The following is a 23482-nucleotide window of genomic DNA, read 5'->3' on the forward strand; positions in this document are numbered from 1 at the left end:
AATATTTCTGTAAAAATATTAAAGTGCATTAAATCATATTAAATACGTAATTCTCTAAACAATGAAATATTTCAATACAAATGGTTGAATACCTCACTCAAAACAATATTAACCTGGGTATGAAAATCATGTACATTGGATATCAATATGTATAATATATTTTGATGAAGACTCAAATATGTCATGATGTTTATGGAAATGTGAATTCAAGTAGTCATATGCCTATATAACAGTCTTCCACATATTAGGTCCAGTGGCCTGTTAGTCTCATGCCAGCATTTGTTGAGTCTCCCCAAAGATCTTTGTTCATTCAGTTCTTATAATGGAAGATTTTGAATGTTCTTGAGTGGATATTCAAACAACCTGATTTAGCCAGTTGCCTGTATACTGACATCATAATACACTCTTTTTTACATGGGTTATTCTGTTAGTCTCACATCTGTCACTAGAAACTCCTTAAGGGTAGAATCTAGATTTAGAGTGTTAGGGAAAAGTGTGCTGAAGAGAATATTTGGACACATGAAGGAGCAAGTAACAGGAGGCCAGACAAAACTGCATAATGAGCTTCATAATTTTTATTATTCACCAAATATTATTAGGATGATTAAACCAAAGGGGATGACAGCATATAAATGTATGGAAGAGACAAATGTATAGTTTTAATCAAAGAAAATTAAACAAAGAGACAACATGGATGATGTACAAATTGAAAGAATAATATTAAACTGGTTCATTGCAACACAAGGAATAAAGCTATGGACTGGATTCATAAGGCTTTGGATAAGGACAAGTGGAAGGTTCATATGAATATAGTAATGAACCTTCAGTTCCATAAAAGGACCAATTTCTTGACAAACTGAGTGACCACCAGTTTCTCAGAAGGGTCACTACTCCATGGGGTCAGTTCCCTTATCCTTCACCATTTCTATGATTTTATCCTTATTAAGTCAAGAAGTATCAAAGTAAGTTTTCCTATATCATGAAAAATTGGATTATTCATTCTTCTTTTATTTAATGACAGTCTTCAATTGCCTGAGTTTTTCAGCATTAAACCAATTATTGGAAATGTTCAAAACTTCAAATGCATCAAGTAACAACTACTTTTAAATTCTCCTACTATCCAATAGACTTCTCACATATGGAATAAAGAATATTGTTTTAATGCTAAATAAATAATGTCCAACATGTCATGTAAGTTCTTTGAAGTGTTATCAAATGTTAATACTGAAAAAAAGAAGAAAAGAACAGCCATGTTCCTTCTTCTACATACAATTTCAAAGCCTAAACACAGAGACATGCACTGGTAAACTATTAGTCTTCCACAACATGAAACTCACAATTACTATGCTTGCTAAAAACACTGATACCAGTCTTGTGGTGTTTCCATGCTGTCCAACTTTTTGGTCAACAGTAGTGCCAGCAACTCTCAACTAAAATAAAACAAAATACATAACCTCATAAATAAAACCATGCAGATTTGCTGCACTGTTTGACTGCTGAAAATAAGGAAAAGTAACAAAGTACAGAATCAATGAATCAGTCAGTGAATATATAGGACAGGTCACCTTCAAGCATTCCATCTCTTTGCAAGCACACTCAGCCTGCGATGCCGCCATAGCAGCACAGGCCAGTAATGCCATACTACAGGACCACTTCTTATCCAGGAACCCAACTACCACTGGAGACCTTCTTCCATGAGTGCGCTGCTGGCTTCTTACATACTTCACCACTCCATACAATAGTTCCAAATGCTGGCTGCTGTTTGCCACTATTGTCAGGCCATCCTTCCAGCTGAAGCAACAAATTCAGCTGCTACACATGAACATTTACATTTACAGTGCTATGGAAGAGCAACATCCTCTTAACTATTCTAACTCTATGGAGAAGGCTCTTTCTTGAGAAGCTGATAGTCATTCAGTTACCCAAAATATTCCCTGCCTTTCATAGAACCTGAAGGTTCATTATCATCTTCTCAACAGATCTTCACTAAACTCTATTCTGAGTTACATGATTCACATTATTTCTTTAAGATCTATCTTAATATTATTCTCCCATCTACATGTCTCCTTCCACATTTTCTGACTATACTGGAGAGAACTATATAAGCGTGATTCTGCGGTAGAATATGTTTGGTGAAATTATCACTGCTGTTATTTTTATTATTGAACAATAATTTATGTAGAAAACACTTACTTCACACCTCATGTGTCTAAATATTTTCTGAGCACTCTGTTTTCAAACACTTCAAACTTACATTCTTCCCTCGCAGAAAAAAAATCATGTTTCACATCTCCACAGAGCAACTAGCAAATTACATAACCTAATTAATTTTCAATAAACATAAGGAATATGTATATTTTGAATAACACTGCTTTGTATTTCCTAAAAGATATGGCGAGCTACCTTAAAGGCCCAAGTCTTGTTACATCTTGCTTTTGTTTAGTGCCTCCTGACCGCAAGTTACATACGACTTTCATTATTGCTTCTCTCTTTGCACGGTCCTTAATACCAATCTCAATTAGATCATACTCTGACAATAATACAAATGTCTCCAAGCCAATATTTTCTTGTTTAAAACGTTGTATCTCCTCTTCGTCTAAGTTCAAGCCAGACAACAGCGTCACCAAGGATGTTCTGTAATGAAATAATACGTTATATTTTTCCTATCATTCTTTAATCTCAATTATTTAAATCTTGTATAGGATATTTATCTGAATTATGAACTAATTTATTTTAATATTCTTCTCCAAGTATGTTTCAGTTACTATGACCTATTGCCATTCATATGAATGAATATTACATAAACATTTATTCACATTACCTTTCAATATTTCTTCCAATAATTTATCATATTTTTATCACAATCTTTCTTCCATGATTTTTTTAACAAGAGAGAGAGAGAGAAGAGTAAATAAATACCAACTGTCAATTCTGCTATGTTGTTAATACAAATCCATTATTGGAACGCTATTCATATTACAGAGTCAGAAATTATTTGTCCTTGTAATCATTAAGTATTCAAAGTTCAAAAGAAAGCTCTAGATCTTAATGTGACTGTCACATACAAATTCTTTGTATGATCAACTTTTTTTGAGAAAATCAATATTTATTTTGAACCTCCACAAGCATTTGATTGATGCAAACCAAAATGAAACTTTCCAAATAAAAAATGCAAGCAAGCCATTTTCCATTAAATATTTTTCCATTAACAGTTTCTATTTAGTAGAGGTAATTCTACATTACTTCACACCCTGCAACATGAAATTGGAGAAATGTTCCAATAAAAGCAAGTTTTTGTTTAATACAAAACACAATAATACAGTACAGAAACTGTACTGTACTGTACTAGAAGTATTTTAAACTTGGGGTTGGTGATTTTTAAACAACCATAAATATATGAACTATCTCATATACTTATTAAAGTTAAAGTAAAAGGTATTATAAATACAATAAACAGACCTTTCACTTTCCTGCTCCATTGTCTTGTAGGATACTTCCAACACACACAAAACCTGTAAAGCACCCTTCTAGAACAAATGGAATATATTTATGAACTACAGAACCAACTCTGCAACAGTGTCATTTGCTAAATAACTGCAAATCCAATGTAGATATGAAGAGAGAAGTTACATTTCATGTAGACACACATTACACAAATTCTGCATATAAAAAAGTCCCATTAATACCAGCCAACAAAATATGTGCATATATGTATATGCAGGTATTCCAGAAGGAAATGGCTACAATATAAGAGGTTGTTATTTTGAGCAAGAAATACTTCAATATGTATACCATTTATGATGGACATGGAATTACAGCTATTTAAAGTTAAGTTAACATGAGTAATGGGGAGAAATGTTTACTGTACAACTACTGTAATACCTTACTGTGCTGTAAAACCACTGCAAGTTACATCAAAGTATCAAAGCATAAGATTGTCATACTTCATACTAACTCCATATAACATTACTATTTACGTGCAACGAATTTTTCTGACTTTGAACATCCATAACTCTGGAACCATCATAAAGGACACAAATTTTACTAATATATATTACCCCCTCCCAAACTTTGTTCACTTCTCCTGACACGGACTGTACACATAAGAATGAACTTTGCATTTAGATTTTCTTATCATATTGTACTGAAACCCAAATGCATTACAAATATAAGTAAATATACTGTATCTTCTTACATTTATGAAGAAGATTAACAACCTTAACCTAAACTGAATAATGCCAAAATTACGGACTGTACAAAATACGCATGCTTCCTTTGGATGATTACAAGATATGCATGCCATTTACACTACCTCCACAAGTTGTTCGCTAAAATGTAATATATGACTGGAAAATCTGACGTTCGAGCAGTGACTTTGTTTTCAGCACGAAAAGTAAAGTACCTCGTAAGTTTTCTGTGATGGGATCACGAATCAAGAACTAAGCAACTATAAATTTCTTATTGATCACTGTGATCCTTTGCTATATGTGAAGCTACTTACTTCTGCTAATAGCCCACACAGACTACGAAAGATAGCATTTCAAGACTGTGCCCAGTTAAGTCAAGATTGAAGATGACAACATTTTATGAAGAGTACAGGAGCCACACTGAAAACCGAAGATAAATGTCTTCTAGGATGTTGCGACATGTAGATTACCCCTGAAATGTTGATAAACGTCTGTTGGATTTATCTGTGCTTCTACGAGGCTACACGGCGCTAAAACGCAAAAGGCTCTTATTTTTCATACTCGCCTCAATGACAACCAGAAATCTAAAAATTATTAATAAGCGGAAGTCCTGGCTAGTTAACAAAATTATCATTGAAAGGTAACAGTCTAATCGATCCTGGGTAGTGGTCCGGTGACGATATAGCCTAAGGCAAGAGTGTAAGTCCACACCTAAGATATGCAATACGCCCTTAAAGAAAATATATATTAATTTCCAATCTTGGTGGCAATCATTTGTTTCTCTACCAGTCATGATTCATTATCACTTCTTTCAACATAAAACTATGTGCCACACCATCCTGGTCCTTTTAATTATTGTCCTTGAAGCCAATCATAAGGAAACACAAAAGTAGACATCACTTGTGTATTATTAATTGATGCTATCACATTTTCAAATATAGGCCAGGCCTGGAAAATCTACAAATTATAAAACTATCTGTTAATTCAAAGGTATTTCTCTGTCTTTAAGTGATTACCACAGCAAAGTAGTAAGCATCTCAGAGCAACTCTTACAAATATAGAAAACTATAATATGACCAGTTGTTTTGGAAGGGTGTGAAACTTCAGCTCTAACCCTTGGTGAAGAAAACATTATGGCTGTCTAAGTACAAAGTGCTGAGGAAGGAGAATATTTAAACCTACACAAGAGAATGGAGAAAACCACAGCTTAAAAATTTGCACTTCCAATATAAGGGGTGATTCAATAAAGGAGGATGAGATGGGGTGGGACATATAATACAGGTGGGAGAGATGAGAAAAGCATAACATTTTAGCTGAAGAAGAACTAGGTACAAAGGCAAAATGTTGATATTCTTATTCCAAGATGCTTCAATCTTATTTTAAAATGGATCTAATGGAAATTGGTTTCAGGGTGTGGAATAGATTAAACTGATTCAAGATATGGTACAGAGATAGACTCTTGTAAACATGATGGATTCCGATTGCAGTCTTCTGGGTTGTGACACCATGTGGTCTTGTATGTGGTTACTGATTCAGGGTGTGGAATAGATTAAACTGATTCAAGATATGGTACAGAGATAGACTCTTGTAAACATGATGGATTCCGATTGCGGTCTTCTGGGTTGTGACACCATGTGGTCTTGTATGTGGTTACTGATTCAGGGGAACATTCTGCCTCTATATTCAGGGTATAATATGGTACAAACATTTGGCAACCACACACCAAGACAACACAATATCACAATCCAGAAGACAAAATTCACATTTTCATTACAGTGAAAATCTCAATCCTCATATAAAGTAAGTATATTTGTACATTCTTTACATTCAATGCATAAAATTAGAAATACATCACTACTAAAAAAAAGTTAATATACCTGTATCATCATCAACATTAATCTAAAGGATATTTGACCTAATAATGTTCTACCAAAATGTTGGTAACCATGTACAAATTGCACAGAATCATAAACCAGAATACCTCAGTTGCATAAAAGTTAACAGATGTAATCAAAGCAAGATGCAAAACAGAAAAGCACATATGAAAATGGCAATGAACTTTTCATTATGCATGGCAAAGAATACTTAAGATTACAACCATCTTTACATTATTCTGGATTCTCTTAACATACAAAGGTCTCACTGGTGGATCTCTGTAACTTCATACAGAAATTCACCTGTTCTATGTAGAACATAGTCCTGAGGAATGTAAAAATCATGCCTGTCATCTTTCTTCATCGTGATATCTGATAGGGAAGTTATTTTATCACTCTTGTACCTTTGCAGATGAGTTACAGCTATTGTAATTAATCCGCAGGCAACACTCCAAATGAACAAAATTATTATAAGTAACTTCGGCTTTATGGGATAGGCCGCATCAAATACTGATAATTATCCATCATTTTGGCAAACATTGCAAATGCCACCTTCAGTGTGAATGCTTAGAGGCTGGGCATTTATGAAAGGAAGGAAGTTACATACTGAAATCAGGCATGAAAACAAAAGGACAAAAATTACTATAAATATGGCTGTCTTCTGGGATGTTGTGCCATGTGGTCTGGTAGGTACTGACCAATGTTTAGATCTGCTTACCACCTCTATCATTAGGATGCATGGAAAATGGAGGCTGTATGTTCCTTTTAAATGTCAGTCAATATCAACCACACTACATCTTCATACTCAATGTTGCAAGTACCTGAAATCTCACAAAATTATTATAAAATGCATCTGACCATACACAATTCTGGTGTGACTGTGTTTATCATTTGCTAATGATTGGGCTAATCGGTAATTACTACTCTTCATAATGTATCATAACATTATAAAAGCATAAGATATTTTCCCTTCCTTTCTCCAGAATATGAAAGAATAGATTCATCTGTTTACCCAGCAGGCCATCAGTTGAGATGATACTGGATTATGTAACAGGAATCTGATGGGTAGGAAGGAACATACATTTATATTACCAAAACATAAAAAAGCCTCTGCATAATAAATGCTGAGAAAAATAATAAAATTATTCACCTGAAGAATATTCAATTCCTCACATTCAAAAAAATATTATAATAATATTTACTAAACATGAACAGAGAGAGAGTGAGAGAATTTCTTAGTTTAAAAACATCACTCAAATTCAACTAACTGCATATACAAGGACAATACTACAATAATAAATAAACAGCAGTGTGCTGTAACACTGATTCTGTGCATAGCACTATCTCAGTTTAACTATTATTTATGACATTATATAATACTTTATTTTTGTTCATGAATATGGGTAATTAATATTAAACCTTTGCAGCACTCTAAATTACAAATGGACCACAAAGGATTAAGAAGTGCATTGTAAAAACACATTTCTAAAAATCAGCTGGAGAAGAAAAAGCTGCACATAAACAGTTTAAGAAATTCTCTCAGTAAATAAATACAGTCTCATATATTTTGGTTCAAGAAGGCAGATGTGAACTGTTAACTACAGCACAGCAGTGCTCTACTGCAACAGAAACCTCATCAGAGAGCAGTTGGCTAGATCAGCAGCTGGCTGTCATAAACATTTTTACTAATATTTTTGGATACTCAATATGATTTCAACTCCTACATTAAATAGTTGTAGAAACTTCAGAGATGACAAATATTTTCAAAATACTGTCACATAATACCAAACATTCATACTGATCCTAACATGTTAAGTGTTTCAAACTGCTGCTTCAATTGCCTGCCAGGGGCTCGTCTTCTTCATCATCACTAACATATTTCCTGACAGATCTTTTGCGGCGACCACTGCCTCGAGATTCTACCTTGCGCCCTTTCAGTTTGATTTTCATCTTAACAGAAGAATCTACATCAGATGTAATGTCTTCTTCTGCACCATCACCTACAGAAAAGCAGTCCCCAAATTACAGACACATACTGTTATTATAATAGTGAATTTCTCAAAATCCATCAGTTTTATACAAATATTTTATGAGACATCACACATGTACTTTAAGGATCCTTTATGTTACATTCAAGACATTTTTTTGTCATTAATATAAGGCAAGAAACATAAGAAAATGTGATTAGACCCTTAAATAGTAGTATAATTAACTCCTGTAAGACTATAGGATAAAATATGTGGTAGAGTCAAAGAGTTTGTGAATCTGTGTCTGAGTGAGCTTTTGTGTCATCATGGCAGTCTTTACTGTATGCCACTTTCAAAAGGGTTCCCTTCTGCTGTCATGCAGTTCTATCTTAAGCCTCAACACTGCTGGAAGCACTCCTGCAGGCCTTTCCCCATGATATCATGTGCTACCTTTACAGTTTTCACCTCCTCTTCTAACAGGACCTACATTCCTTCAAGAGGGCTCTCACTGTTAGGTAGAGAAGCTATATCTGGGGAGCAAGAAGGATTTGGAAGCATAATGATGCAATTCTTGGTCCGATAATCTTGTACCAAGAGACCAATGAGCTGGTGCATTGACATGGTGAAGTAGCCAGATTGCAGATTTCCAAACCTAATGGCACTTAGGACAAACAGCTTCTCACAGACAGTGAAGAATGTCTCTTTGTACACAGCTCTGACATTGTGCTTTCCATGAAGGAACTTGTGGTAAATGAGCCCTAGTTATGAAAAAACATCTACAGCATCAACTTCCTCTTTGAGTGGCATGTACCAAACATCCGCTTCCTGGGTGGGGAGGATGATAAGGTTTTACATTAGGATTAGGACTGGGAAGGTAGCACAATGCATCATTGTGATAATCCCACTCTCCATACACAGTTCCTGTGAACTACAAACTGTTCCCAAGAAGAAAAACCCTCTAAAAAGACCTTTGGTTCCAGTCAGTAGAATAGGTGAAACAGGTATGACAGTGACACTTGGAGTGCTTCATGCATTGATACGGCTGCTGGCTGCAACATGCAACAGTGGAAAGGAACATGGTATGCAGAGAGAGAATAATTTACATATTTTTTATTCTCCTGGATACATTACTCAATTTATGTGTTTGCAATACTCACCACGTGACTTATCGTCATCATCTGATTCTCCTTCTTGCTCAAGACGCTGTCTAGCATTGGTAAATACTGACTGGAGAACAATGGAATCCTCATGTATCAGAGATGCTTCTTCATTGTATGTCTGTGCATTCTTACATAGTTGCATGAAGTCACGCTCCAGATCATCAAAATCACTGAACTGAAAACATTTGAACTTCATAACTTTCAAATGATCCGAATTCTCATACACCTATTCTGTAGCTGTTACTCAGTGCAGTGTTCACATATGCTATGCTTACTATTATTTGCTCATAGATATTTAATGATATAGTAATGTCAATATCTTTGGGTAATTTCTCAAGTATCTGAGCATACTATCAGCTTCTCAAGAATGACTGTTCCATGAAGTTATCATTTATATTCATATTTATCAACAGAAAATTCTGCTGATTTAATTCAAAGCTCAATGTGTATGGTACAATAATCTATAACAAGAAAGAAATGCAGAATGCTGAGCATGCTTAAAAGAATAACACAATATCCTGAAACAAGAAAACCAGATAATACAATAACACATACATGTAAGAAAATGCTTAAAATTTAATTCCTTCAGACAAACATTATTCATCGACTACCTTATAAAAATGCACTATAATAATGAAATGTCACCCTCAGTGGACTAGTGGTTAGCATGCTCACCACTGGAAAAAAAGTTTCGTGGGTTCAAACCCAGCTGAGGTTGATGGATTTTTAAGGGTGATAAATATCCGTAGCTCAACTTCCTTCGGAGGGAAAGTAAAACTGGCGGTCCCATGTCATAGATTTACAGCATGTAAAAGAACCTTACAAGCATGAAGAAGATGATCTGTAAGTAAAATTCAGCGATCATTTCTCACCCAAGTCTCCAGATTGACTGCTAAATGACTCAGGCCGTCAAAATTGGGATTGAGTAGAAATTGTGCAGAGGCAGTGGGCTGGTCACTTACTACACACAAATGCACACTTCTAAGACTGAGAAACCTCCGTAGAGGTGGCCAAGACCCACACCGAGTTGTAGAGCCACTGATGATGATGATGATAATAATGACATAAAGTAAATAAAAAAGCACAATTTGTTAGTGATTATGTAGGATTTCAGGTTCTCACCACTGTGAACACGAAGATGGTTGTCTTCTATGTTATAGTGTCATGTAGTCTGGCAGAACTTTACCTAGACTACACATCACCAACCCAGAAGATTATGCTGTGGTAAAACAGGAGGAAAGTAGAGCCAGAACCAGAAATTTAAAAAGCACTATTACAGTTGCATGTACGAAACACTGTACACAGGAAATAACGGCATTATATTTTAATCGGCTCTTTTCCTGTAAAACTGTTTGTGACTAACCAACTACGGATTTTTTACTAAGCCATATGTATTATGGAGTTGGTGATAAAGAATACCCTTTTATTGGTAGTCTTCATTGGTATACGTCTTTTCTTTTGTATAGTATATGTACCTTTCCCTCGTCAATTCGTTGCAGGATCTTCTTAATATCAAGAGGTTTCTTGATGATTTCATAGTAGTCTGGTAGTTCACGACGGGAAGGGAGTTTCATGAATGGCTCACTCAGCACTCGCCCATCACTATGAACAAGAAGTCATGCGAATAAGTCTTGGGATTCATATAAGTACAATGTGGTGAATATGCTGAACAGCAGATGACAAACAAAAATAAAATACTGAGGACATTCTGCATGACCAGTTTCATGAAACAAAAGTGGAAAACTGAGTAAATATGTAGTATAGTATTTGTTACCAAAAACAATATCTGATCAGACATTTCACAGATTTTTCCTTGCATATGTAAAAAGTAAAAAAAAATTTTCTTCATGAGAACCGAGGAAACTATACCACTGCTATGACATTACACTGATGTGTTCTTCCATCACAGATACAATGCAGGTGATTTATATTGCAATGGGAGGATCATACAGCATGCATGGAACATGAAAAATACATACAAAATTTTGTTTAGGAAATCTGAAAGCAAGAGACCACTTGGAAGATCTAGGCACAAACAGGAGGATAATACTACAATGGATCATAGAGAAACAGAGTGTGAGGGTGTGAAATTAATTCATCTGCTTTAAAACAAGATCCAGCAGTCAATTACAGAGAATGAAACAACAAACTTTTAAGTTCCTTAAAAGGCAGGGGAGTCCTTGACTGAGTGACTATTAATTTCTCAAACTACAATACTCAGCTCAATGTAGTTAGTTAGCTCTCTCTACAAAACTCTTTATAAACTAGTGATCACTTCTGCATAGTTTCATTATCTGTAACGATCTATATGTTGAGTCAGTAGCTACCTGTCAGTATATTTGATGACAATGTTCATCAACTTTCTCATCTTTCGTTTCAGTCTTGGGTCAACTGATGTGGTCACATTAGTTGCAGCAGCTGCAGTATTTCTGCGCTTCTTGATTTGTGTTGATTCTTCTTCTTCATCGTCTTCACCCTTTTTGCGCCGCTTTCGTGTTTTCTTGCGTAGCTTTTTCTCTTCTTCTTCCTCCTCTTCCTCATAGTCCTCCCCAGCTTCATCTATTGCCTAGAACAGAGAATCAGAGTCAATTACTTACTGGAAACAACAAACAACAGGCAACTTAGACTATTCATTAACTACTGAACAATAATGTTCAACTGTGTATCCAGTCTCAATATGTAAGATATGGATATAATATTACACAACAAATACATTTTTCTTAACTAATTTCTGAAACAAATGTGACCATTCTTTCCAGGAACAGAAAATGTTAATACACATGGTAAAGGAAAGTTAAACTGTGAGGAAAGTTGGTCAGTATTGCTTAGTACAATAATACTGTGTTTACAATGAACAGGGTTTGAAAAATATGGCCACTTCTTCACCTGTGGCGAGGAAATTTTGTAAGCACGAGAGGAGACATTCACAAGAGTAATTTATATTGAATATATAAACACAACTTTTCTTTGTCAGATGCCAGGCTGTCTGTGAGAAACCAAATACATCTGATAACAAAAAGTATAAATGCATACTTCACTGTAAATATTGATCATTTAGTTTCTGGTTTATAAGGTTCAGTGGAAGCTATAAGTCCCACCAACTTTTCAGTTTCATGGGAGGAGACGAAGAAAAAACTATGTAAATCCGGAGCACTACAGTGCTATTATCTATCCTTTGCATTAGTTCCATTTCAGTAAATTTAAATCATTAGTGCAAATAATAGCATTAGTTACTTTGGTATGACAAAAGTAAATTTTAACTTAACAAGTGAGACTAGGTTAGTATTACAACAAAAGACTTGTTAATGTGAAAAACAAATGCTTCTGTTGAACATTTGCCAAAAACTGATACCATCTGATCCCTCAAAGAGTGAAGTACATGATGAAATCTAAATAAAGCTATGAAGTCAAATCCTTCCTGAGAGGCCAACAGTTGCTCAGCTAGATAGATTCCTTAGATCTATGCAATTTTCTCAATCATCCTATTACATCCTCCTGCTCAGTTCCAAATATTCTTATCAGCACTTTTTTTCCCCAAACACCCCAATCTCTGTTCTTCCCTTAGAATATTTAGATAATTAATACCTATTGCAGAGCAAATTAAATGTTTCTATAACCAGCTAAAATGTCACGAGGCAGAATCATAACTGGAAATGGGAGTAGCTTGCATGTGCTTAAACCAATGCTGTGGAAAATGAATTAGTTAAGTACATAGCATTTCTGTTCTAGTCATATACAGAACTTGATTTCTGAACTAACCTTAAGCCATTCCTTTTCTGTTAGGCTGTCACTGTAGTCCACTTCCTTCCTCTGCCTGGATCCTCGCCCAAGGTAGTTTTCCTCCTCCTCTTCAAACGTCCATCGCTCAACCTTATAAAAACATCTCAAAATATGTCAAAACTCATTCAAGTTGGAACTCTCAGTTATTCTGATGTAAATTTGTGGTAGTAATGGCCTCACAGAAGCTTTAACTGCCTGAATTACTTTGTTTATTTATAGCTAGACACACTATATTTATTCTAAAAACTCAATCCAAAAATAGGCATGAGACCTACACACGTCTCATGTCTAAATATGGTATATATAACTAAAAACTACCTTTACTCTGGGATAAGCCAGTTGCCAGATCAGACAGACATAGTACTCAGCCAGCATTATTAAAATGGCTTAAGACACAATGAGACTACTTACTTCCTCATCATCTTTAACAAGCCAATCGGGCAATTCTCCTTCTTCTATCAGTCGTGATTTACGATTTGGGCCAAGCTTTGCCTCTTCACGTCGACGTTCCAGATCCATACGTGAAAAGAGTTCTAACTCACACTCATTACGAGCAATCATGCGGTTTACTGTGTCATCTTCGGGTACTTCATTCTCCTCCTATAACAAATATAGGCAAGCAAAAATTAAATGCATCTGTCTTATAGCATGATCAAATAACTGTTTCAGCACAAACTGACATGACAATTTCCAAATGGATGACTGCCATTTACTTTGGGGTATGTACAGGCAATATCAGTTGATGTTATCTGTTTAAATTTTACTCTACTGCTGTTGTAAATAATATCAACACAATTGTTGTGTGACCTTTTAAAGTGAGACTGACACCAACACCACTTAATGTATGGCTCTGAAATTTTTTTGTGGTAACAGACCTTCAAAAAATATTTAACTTCTGTTCAGGCAATTCTTTGTAGAATGTAAAACAATAACATGCATTTAGCTTTCAGTCTGGCAGCAATAACTAGTGAACCACTGGAACTAGGAAAGGGAAATTTGCTAAAGAGATAGACCACATATGAAACATCATTTATATGCCAACAATTACAAACACAGAATGTTGCAAAAAATCTTGAGGTACTTGTAGAAATTACACACAGAAGTAGGTCACTAAATTGTGAAGAACAACTTTGAACATTTTGCATACTCTGCAGAGTATACCTTTAAAATCTAGTTATTTTATTTTATGTATAAAACAAATTAGTAAGTGTACTCGTGAAGTAAGCCAGAGGGTTACCTCCTCTTCTGCATCATCCTGATGTAAAATACTTTGAAGAAACTGCTGTCTTTCTGAGCCTGTGGACTTCTGGTCAAACATGCCTGCTTGGATAACCTTCTCATCCATGTTAAGTTTATAGCGGGCGGCAGCTAGGATCCTCTCCTCTACGGAGTTGACTGTCATCAGTCGGAGCACACGAACCTCATTCTGTTGTCCTATACGATGGGCTCGGTCCTGTGCTTGTAGGTCCTGAGACAAGAGAAATGTAATGCTCTCAATATATGTGTACAAAGGAATGAAGAACAACAAATTTCATCCCTTAAATAATTTAAGTATTATTCACAGTATCAACTCATTCAAAAATTCTGAGACTTCTGACCCACAAACCAGTAAGCCACAGAGTTTCACCAATGACCAGTATACTAAGTGTCTTACAATGAACACTGCAAGTTACAGAATACAAATAAAATTTTACCAAGAAAATCCAAATATGTTTATTTACAATACAAAACTTACTATGTAGTAATATAATAGCTGAAGACATCATAAATTAACTCCAATGAACATCTGCAATTAGAAATTATGCATAAAGGCATATAAAATGATGTCAGACAAATCCATTTTCCAAGGATCCAGGGTTTGTGATGCAACTGGCAGTGGGACTGATACACACATTGTATCCACAAACTAATACATGCCTGGTGAGGATTCCAGTCTGAGTCAAATATGATGACAGTGTCAGCTGCCTGCAGGTTCAAGCCAAGTCCTCCAGCTCGTGTACTCAGAAGGAACAAGAAGTATTCCGAATCAGGACTGTTAAACTTGCGGAGGAGGTCACCACGATCCTCAGCCTTTGTTGTGCCATCCAGCCTCAGGTATGAAAATCCACGCCACCCTAAGTAGTCTTCCATGATGGTCATAAGCTGCGTCATCTGGCAGAAGAGGAGCACTCTGTGGCTGGTAGCCTTCAGCTTCGGTAGTATCCGATCCAACAGCTCAAATTTCCCAGATGCTCGATATAGATCAGGCCTAAATAGACAAAAGCTTCTTGCAAATGCATATTTTTGGTATAAGTTAAAACAGGAATTCCTGTGCTCTCAAACTACTTTCCTCAACCTCTGTAAAAGTATGAAGTGAGTTATAGCCTTTCTTCTTAATCCTGAGCAGGCATGTCAAACTCACTGTCAACCAAGGGCCACTTAAACAGAAATGGCTGATTTAATGGCCATGACTTGGGAGCGGGGAATCACAACTGCCTACTTTTATTATTTCCAAGCTTAAAAGAGGGTCACACATGCTCTGCAGGCCAAGAGTTTAACATGCCTACTGCAGAGCATGAAATGAAGAAATCAAATTTGATATATGAATGAATAAAAAGAAATTACACATAATAAAACTTTTTTTAAAATTATATTTATAACCCAAATTTTGAGTGGCAGTAGTAGAAAAATGTTTCCTCTCAAAGCACGACATTTGGGACAGTCAACATTTTGTAACACACTAGATTTCATGATGAGGGGTTATTAAGATGTCTGTCCTACTTCAATCTGGAAAGCCACCCATGTCAGCTATCCATAACTGCTTATTAAATATGTTTACAACTACCCTTCACATCTAGGACCATCTTCTCTCAAGTGCAAACTGAGGGTATACCATGTAGTGGTGACAAGGGACCCTATTAACACTGCTTTATAAGTTGTGTAAAGAAATAAACTCACCCTGATACTACTCCTGTCTGGGAACCCACATGATCACAGTACTTTTCCTCAATATTCTGGAACATGAAGGGATGATTGCAGAGTTTTCGTAATTGCACAATGGTGTTCATTAATGCTTTAGCTCCACCCTTGCCTTGTTTCCCTTTTTCTGAACCATCTGTTAACAACACACCTTTACTCTGCATATGTCTGAAAACCAACATACAACATTCATCTTACAAATTAAGCATATGAGTTATTACATCATATCTAATTTTGGGAGGGGGCTTACAAGATGAATCTAGGCTATGATGTGATAGAAATGTTGGTAGGATGGACATGACAAGGATCTGGCAGGGAAACTTCTTGGGAGTCTAAAGAGGTGATGAGAGGACAGCATTCAGATGGACCTAGAGGAGATAGAGTATGAGGGGAAGAAGATACAGCTGGCTCAGTATCATGGACAATGATTGGCTTTGGTATTAAAGGCATTAAATCTTTGCATTCTGTGACCACAGAATTAGATGACCTTCACATGACCCTGTCAGATGCAAGACTGGCACATTCTACTTTTTAACATGAGTGCCTTCAACAGGATAGCTGTACAGTGATGTTTAACTCAATTAATTCTGTGTCATGGGCCTCTTAAATGATGTACTGGATTCAAAACTCAGTTTATCCAACTTTCTTAAAAAATCTGTTTTAGAGGATGACATAATAATTTAATTTTACATTACTCACCTATACAGAACCCTCTGAAGGCCTGACATGTCACACTTTACAATGTACTCAACCTTATCAGGCAACTGAGATTCCACCTCCTTCTTCAATCGTCGCAAAAGAAATGGCCTCAATACCTTATGAAGACGACGGATAATCAAAATAGTTTCCTCCTCATTCAGTTCAACCTGGAATATATAATAATTTACAAATAATCAAGAAGAAAGTAATTCTTGAATTTAAGCAGAAACAAATAAATGTGAGCTAAAGAACAGACAAAACTACATATAAAATCTATATAATGGTAACTGTAGTAAAAACGTCAAATTCAGGTAAACCAGAGAAAAATACTAGACGATACAATAATTAAGCAAATAAGTAAATCTGTTGTTAATCACCGTGTACTGTAGAAGGATTCATCGAGGTCTTCACCTACCATAGTCTGCACCTATTCTCAGAGACATAAATTAATTAATTTCTTTTGTATTGAGAGAAGACCAGTCTGCAGCACTCTAGCATGAGGCCTCTGTGTGCTGATAATAAAAAAGGGCTAAAAGAGGTCCTAACCATTTCCTGCCCAATCCTGACCCATGGAAACAATTACTACAAGCTTTGCATGAACAGGAAAGCAGCACACCATTACAGAAGGAACCAAACGAAGAAAATACTGTAGTGAACAGATTATGAAGGTTGTGGATGTAAACTTGCATGTTTCAATTCTGAAACCACTAAACAGATTTACATGAAATTTGGAGAGCTCTACACCAAAAGTTGCCAGGCAAATTTAATTTTGGTTTATACTGAACCAATATAGACTTCATCAATTTAAAAAATGATTCGTTAAACAAAAGAGCAACACATGATACAAAATATACAGTGCAAGAATAGGTTTATACGTGCAATACTGAAACAAGGAGATATTTAAAACTGGTAAAAACCACATTTTCAAAATACGCAAGTACACTCTTCCTTGTGTAAAACAACATGTAAAATTATAGATCTGTACATATAAAATTGTTATGGAAAAGATTTCAGAATATTTCATAACTACATTTTTATAAGAATAATGTTAAGTTATTCTCAGGAAAGTCTGTTTGCATACCTTTTCTCCAGTTGTTGCAAATGGAGCATTAAACCACTGCTCAAACGTGCTGCACGACTTGAAAATTGATGGAAGAAGAAAATTCAGAAGTGCCCAGAGTTCAGGCAGCTTATTTTGTAGTGGAGTACCTGTCAGCAAGAGCCTATGTGTGGCTAGGTAGTGTGTGTTAAGGACCTGAGTTAGTTTGCAGTGGTGGTTCTTCATTCGGTGGCCTTCATCTATTATCATATACTTCCAGTGCAACTGAAACAATCACATCACATTAAGTAATTCAAAGCATCTACAGGCATCTGTTTCTTTATCTATCCAACCTTCATCCATGATACAAAGCCTTGATTCAAAGAACTGTGGTGTGCTTAATTTGCAGTAAGAACAATGAGCATGTGAATTATTAAGGGGAAAATAATCTGGTGAGTTTTTGGTAATGTATCTGTTCACAAAGTATCTTGTCTGTATGCACTGATGCATCGTTCTTCAATTTCCACATTTTACTGTACTCTGCTTTTACTTGGGAATGACAGTAATAAATAAAAATTAGAGTCATGAATATATTAAGAGCAGAATACACTTGAGAACTGAACTGTTACCATTCAGTTCAGAATCTTTCATCAGTCAACACACATGGCACAAATTTTGCTGTGCCCCCTCTCATGTTTAGTTCTTCTGTAAAAATGCATTGGCAGGTTCCACAGAAGAGTTTCAGCTCATCTACCAAGTCATGGATGCCTGTTTTGGTAAATTAACTCATTCATTTGAGCAACATTCTTTGTTGTGTCTCTTGATATATACCCTGAATGTTCTGCATCTTCAACAGGTGTGTACATTTTTTAATTTTGCAAGCCACTTTGTGTTTGCATTCTGCCCATTGCTTGCATTCCAAATGCTGTCTTCAGCATGCTATTTCTTTCAGAAGCTGATTATCCAAGTCCATAATAAAACTTAATGCAAAGTCATTGCCCTTTCAAATACACCATCCTAATAAAAGACTGAAACCAAAAACACCACTCAAGTCTCACTAGAAGGCAGATAAAATCATAGTGAAGCAAGCTAGATGAGGAGACTGGTGTCACACAGCTGACAAAGTATACCCCAATGCCATCTATAAGAAAAACTCCATACCATCATTCCTGATGTGATAAGAAAAGGAGACTAGAAACTTTGGGATAGTCCTTCATATGAGTGAAAATGTTAAGATTAAGAAAAACAAGATTATAATTTTACCTCTCGTTTTGCATGAGTGTGAACCTTGGTCTCTCACCCTAAGGAAAGAAACGGGTGCTGAGGATTCCTATTGGAAATCAATAATTCATAATCAAAAATTAAGAGAGTTGTTACTCTGTGAAAATATTACTTAAGGACTGCCCCAATTTGCTATCAAATATTAAGTGTTACAATGCCAGGATACTAACAGCATTATCTATTTTTTTTCATATCCAGGACACACCATTCAGCATGGTGTGCATTGGTGGTTAGCAGGATTCACGACCCATCAGTACATGGGTTTGACCGGGACCGCGACATTTAACGCTCCTGCTGTGACCCCCTTTTTGCGAGATGATGATGAAAGTGGAGTAATTGTTAGGATGCCACAGAGAAACCGGGAAAAACCCGGGGGAAAACTCTGTGATGCCTGGACCACGGCCTTGCCCAACACAAGTTGTAAATTTGAGCACCGCTGGGAATTGAACCCGAGACCCTAGTATTACAATCCCAGTGTTCTAACCGCTAGACCACTGTGGCGGTTATTATCTAATCATGTAGGGAGAAAGATGGAAAGGAAGAAAAAATAAAAGATTAGGACACTTACTGTGACATTACCTTTATCACATTGGAATAGGAGAATTTAAACCACCTTATTATAGGGCTACCAGATAGACTTACAGAGTTTAATGGTTTAGATGATAAAGGTTAAGTGACACAGCACAGAACTAATGTGGGGTAACATTAATCGCAAATTCAATGTTCTGGCTACTGACTTCATCTGTTAATTTACTTTACACAATGTTATGCAAATGAATGAAAAATCAATGAATACCCTGATAAATAAACACACTAAAATGTAACGCCTAACAGAAGCGAGGATAGGACCGAATGGAGGGAGGAGAATTGAGGAGGCCATGGACCGAATACGGACTGGAGAGCCATAGAAGAAGAAGAAAAAGTAACGAGTATTTGATTACCTTGGCAAGCATGCCCTTATCCTTGATCACATATTCATAGGTTGTGAGGAGGACATTAAATTTTGTGGAGCGCATCTGACTCTGTATCTGCCGCCGCATGGCAGGTGACCCTTTATATGCAACTACCACCACTGAAGGCGCCCACTTATCAAACTCCAGAACCCAGTTAGACAGAGTGCTGCAAAAAAAAACATCTTTCTATAAATGAAGAACATAGCAAAACCCAAATGTCCAACTTCATTATTGCCAAAGCCTGTCACTGCATATAATCCTGAGCTAGTTCTACCCACCTATCCTCTCAACTTACTTCCTTAATATTACCCTCTTGTTTCCTTCTAGTCTTCCAAGTCATTTTCCCAGCAAAATTCTACACAAACTCCTTGTTTCCCCCATCCCAGCCACCATAAATTACACTACACTAACAACACAGGTAACCTACATACATATATCATGAAGTTTCTCACTGTGTAACACACCAACCTGCTCATTTACTTCATCATCCTTTATTTTTCATGCTGAAGCAACAACTTCAGTTTGTACAAAAGAGATAATATCTGTACAAAAAAAATGAGTAATTTTATTTTAATTTCTTCATGTAAGATCAAAATCTACCACCTAAAGCTAACAATAGGACCATGGATGCCTGATTCAAAATATAGCTGTGTATTAGCTGAGTACTTAATTTGTGACCTACTTGTTCCAAGGTTGCCTGCATTGTCACACGTTGAAAACTACTGGATGTTACCAATAATATATTGGTAACACCAGACAGACCAAAGTTCATGCTTTTCTTTCACTACAGAGTACATACGAAAGAGGCACAATGATGAGGAATGGTCCATTCACTTTCTTTTTCTCCATCAGGTATGTGATGAGGGCAATGGTCTGGATTGTTTTGCCAAGGCCCATCTCATCTGCTAGGATTCCATTTAGGTTATTGTTGAACAGCGAGACAAGCCATTCTAGGCCCTGTAACAATTTTATGAAAAGACTAATAACAAATGTCACAGTTAATATTCCTACCTCATATTTGGAATGTCCTAGGTTCAAATCTTGGCAATGAGCTTGGCTACCCTAAGATTTTCATCCAGATTCAAATTGGGATACCATATTAAGGCAGGCCAAAACTGCTTCCATGTTTTCCAAATACTCATTCACAATAATCCTACCACTTAATGCTTCTGTTGTGATTAATGTACAGTGCTGTTACAAGTGCATACAGAATGCAACAGACTGCTAAGTTTTTTTTCCCACTTTCAAACTTCTTAACAGAAAAGACAAAATAAATGCTAAAGATTGCATCATGTTCATTAAAAGCTGAATCAACAACAGTTACCAAAAGAAAAGCAATTGTGACAACATACTTCATATCGGTATTGAAACTGAGAGCATAAGCTACAAAATTATCATTAAATAGCAGCAATATAAATTAAGAGAAGAATTATTAATCCACTAATTTCTATAGCCAAATCCCCTATATATTTTTTCAGGGGTTTCCTGAGTCTTCAGAATTCTGGAAATCACTCAGTAGGATTCTGAAAGTGCTTAATTTATTAGCTTGTGGCAGAAGTAAAAAAATGGGACATTTTGGTGATGAGGATGATGATTTCACAAGCACACATCCCTCTATGCTCTGGGTGAGATCTGAACCTGCAATACTGGCATTCACTAAGTCCAAGATTGCGCGAGTGTAGCACATATGAGAGAGATGAGAAACACATACAACAATTTGATCAGGAAGCCATATGGGAAACCTAAGTATGGAAAGGGTAATAACAAATTGGATCTTAAAGAAACAGGGTATAGATCGGATACTCCTGGTTCAGGACAGGGTTTGGTGCTCCCATAAGCACAGCAATAAACCTTTGGATTCCATTAAAGATGAGGAACTTCAACTGTAACAAAAGACCTGGCTCTTCCTACCTTTATTTGGTACTCCTTCAAATTTCCATTCACTAGGATGGTGGACTGCTCTGTCACAATCTCATGAATTGTATGTGCAATACTATAAGAAAATACAATGAGAAATTACAAGCATAAAGAAAAATTTGTCTAACTATGATATTATCAGTGTCCAATCAGTCTATGTAACTTTTTTGTTTGTGTGCTATGGTTGCTTGTTTCACACTTCACAAATGTCTTTGAGACTTGAACATATGAGACTCTTAAATCACTCTCCCTTCTTGCAATCAGTTAATATCTGAATCTAACCCTTATAATGCAAACATCAATTGTTTGTATACAACAACACATTGTTATTGTTGCAATGGAGTGAGACCTTGTCTCTGGAACTGGCCTGCTAATGAGCCCATTATTCATCCCTCAGATGATATATGATTGAATATGAAGCAGCAGCAGAATGATACTGACAGTAAAGCTGAAGGACTCAACAAAAACCTGTCCCAGTGCCACTTTATCCACCAAAAATCTCATATGGACTGCGATGGGTGCAAATGCAGGCCTCCACAGTGAGAATCCAACATCACAAACACACACATGGTTATTGCAGTTATTAGAAAATTGCAACAGTGATAAACAGTCACAGAGCATCTAGAATAAAAATAAAAATTCGTGATTTGTAGTCTATCAAAAAATGACATCATAAAACAATGTTACGTTATATTTGTTTACTCGGAATTGTTGTACCAACACAACAATGCTGAGTAAACAAATAACTTGAAAAATGACTTGAGTAAGACACTAAACTAATCCCCCCGAAGGGGGGGTTAATTTCGTGTTACTCAAGATTTTAAAATGAAACGAAACCCCCCGAAGGGGGGTTGGTCAAGTGTTTTAACCCCCATTCGGGGGGTTGGTTGCGTTTTAGAAACTTGACCAACCCCCCGAGGAGCTCCGAAAGGAGTGCTCTGCTCTAGTCTAAAATAAAAATGTTAACACTAGATGGTGAAAGTGGAAAGCATAGTAAGGGATGCGACAGCTACGGAGAAACTTGTTCATATGGCTTTAGTCACTTTCAGTGGCTTTCTGGGATGTCACCCCTGTGGACTTACAGGCAGGTATCAACATATCAGACTCTGACATACTGGTACCCGCTACAGGTCCATGTGGCATCACATCCCAGAAGCCCACCTTCAATATCTTCATTGCTGTGACAAGTTCAAATCTCAATCTACTGTAACTGTATATTAACAAGTGCAACTAAATTAGATTTAGAAACACAATATGCACCTTTACTATGTCTTCTACAATACTATAATTATTATTCCACTCATAATGTACAATCTACTAACATCAACTTACTCAGGCTTTCTACTAATGTGAATAAAATATTTGGTAGTGTTATATCTGCATTTGGTACGGTTCTTGCTTTCTCATTTCTAACTCGTACCTGTAATATGTCTGCTCTTCAGTGGATGTCTTGTACTCATCATCTTCAACTTTTGCCTTTTTTATCATCTCTCTTGCTTTGTCTTCATCTGATGCACTTGAGCTGTTTGATGTGTTTGGTTTTGGAGCTGAAAAAAGAATGTTTTTCTTAACTTATGAAATAGATTCCATAAGTTATCATGTGTTGATTACTTCAAGCTCCAGTCATAAAAATGCTTTTTGTATGTTTATTGGGGTTTGCAGTGGCC

General features: G+C 36.2%; 2 protein-coding genes across 14 annotated transcripts in view; both read right to left on the bottom strand.

Annotated features, from left to right (window-relative positions):
* Window positions 1-560: 560 nt before the first annotated feature.
* On the bottom strand, window positions 561-4880 carry LOC110841444 (uncharacterized). Of its 6 annotated transcripts, none has more exons than XM_087346581.1 (5): window positions 4502-4880; window positions 3460-3512; window positions 2404-2634; window positions 1566-1791; window positions 561-1430 (listed from the first exon to the last, which is right to left on the bottom strand). In XM_087346581.1, exons 2-5 carry the CDS (start codon window positions 3477-3479, stop codon window positions 1275-1277), a joined length of 633 nt encoding a protein of 210 aa, XP_087202707.1. In that variant the 5' UTR covers window positions 3480-3512; window positions 4502-4880; the 3' UTR covers window positions 561-1274. The 6 variants fall into 6 exon arrangements, with proteins under 6 accessions (XP_087202707.1, XP_087202704.1, XP_087202705.1 ...); XM_087346578.1 differs by having other exon boundaries at window positions 3460-3527; window positions 4502-4812; XM_087346579.1 differs by lacking the exon at window positions 4502-4880 and adding an exon at window positions 4403-4501 and having other exon boundaries at window positions 3460-3527.
* A 1095-nt stretch (window positions 4881-5975) lies between these two features.
* brm (ATP-dependent helicase brm) overlaps window positions 5976-23482 on the bottom strand; it is a 41695-nt gene continuing 24188 nt past the window's right edge. For all 8 annotated transcript variants that reach the window (XM_087346568.1, XM_087346571.1, XM_022086980.2 and 5 more), the window contains 15 exons: window positions 23236-23362; window positions 21810-21891; window positions 20698-20855; window positions 19887-20064; window positions 17707-17949; window positions 16626-16792; window positions 15906-16094; window positions 14886-15216; window positions 14206-14436; window positions 13380-13568; window positions 12948-13058; window positions 11516-11754; window positions 10664-10790; window positions 9186-9363; window positions 5976-8061 (listed from right to left, as the gene is read on the bottom strand). In XM_087346568.1, the coding sequence (XP_087202694.1) occupies window positions 7895-8061; window positions 9186-9363; window positions 10664-10790; window positions 11516-11754; window positions 12948-13058; window positions 13380-13568; window positions 14206-14436; window positions 14886-15216; window positions 15906-16094; window positions 16626-16792; window positions 17707-17949; window positions 19887-20064; window positions 20698-20855; window positions 21810-21891; window positions 23236-23362 (2717 nt within the window). In that variant the 3' untranslated portion in view covers window positions 5976-7894. The remainder of the gene's footprint in view (window positions 8062-9185; window positions 9364-10663; window positions 10791-11515; window positions 11755-12947; window positions 13059-13379; window positions 13569-14205; window positions 14437-14885; window positions 15217-15905; window positions 16095-16625; window positions 16793-17706; window positions 17950-19886; window positions 20065-20697; window positions 20856-21809; window positions 21892-23235; window positions 23363-23482) is intronic.

This window comes from Zootermopsis nevadensis, unplaced genomic scaffold (assembly GCF_977971745.1).
Source record: "Zootermopsis nevadensis isolate Lab colony 2312 unplaced genomic scaffold, Znev_1.0 Znev_ptg000010l, whole genome shotgun sequence".
NCBI classification, from domain to species: domain Eukaryota; kingdom Metazoa; phylum Arthropoda; class Insecta; order Blattodea; family Termopsidae; genus Zootermopsis; species Zootermopsis nevadensis.

Bases quoted from the DNA above. Each gene is read 5' to 3' on its own strand.
- LOC110841444 (XM_087346577.1), bottom strand. From the start codon at position 4,303: ATGGCATGCATATCTTGTAATCATCCAAAGGAAGCATGCGTATTTTGT. The intron at 3,528-4,195 runs GTAAGAAGATAC...CATTTGTTCTAG, and splicing joins TGTTAATCTTCTTCATAAAT to AAGGGTGCTTTACAGGTTTT. The intron at 1,792-2,403 runs GTAGCTCGCCAT...TTGTTGCTTCAG, and splicing joins ACAAGACTTGGGCCTTTAAG to CTGGAAGGATGGCCTGACAA.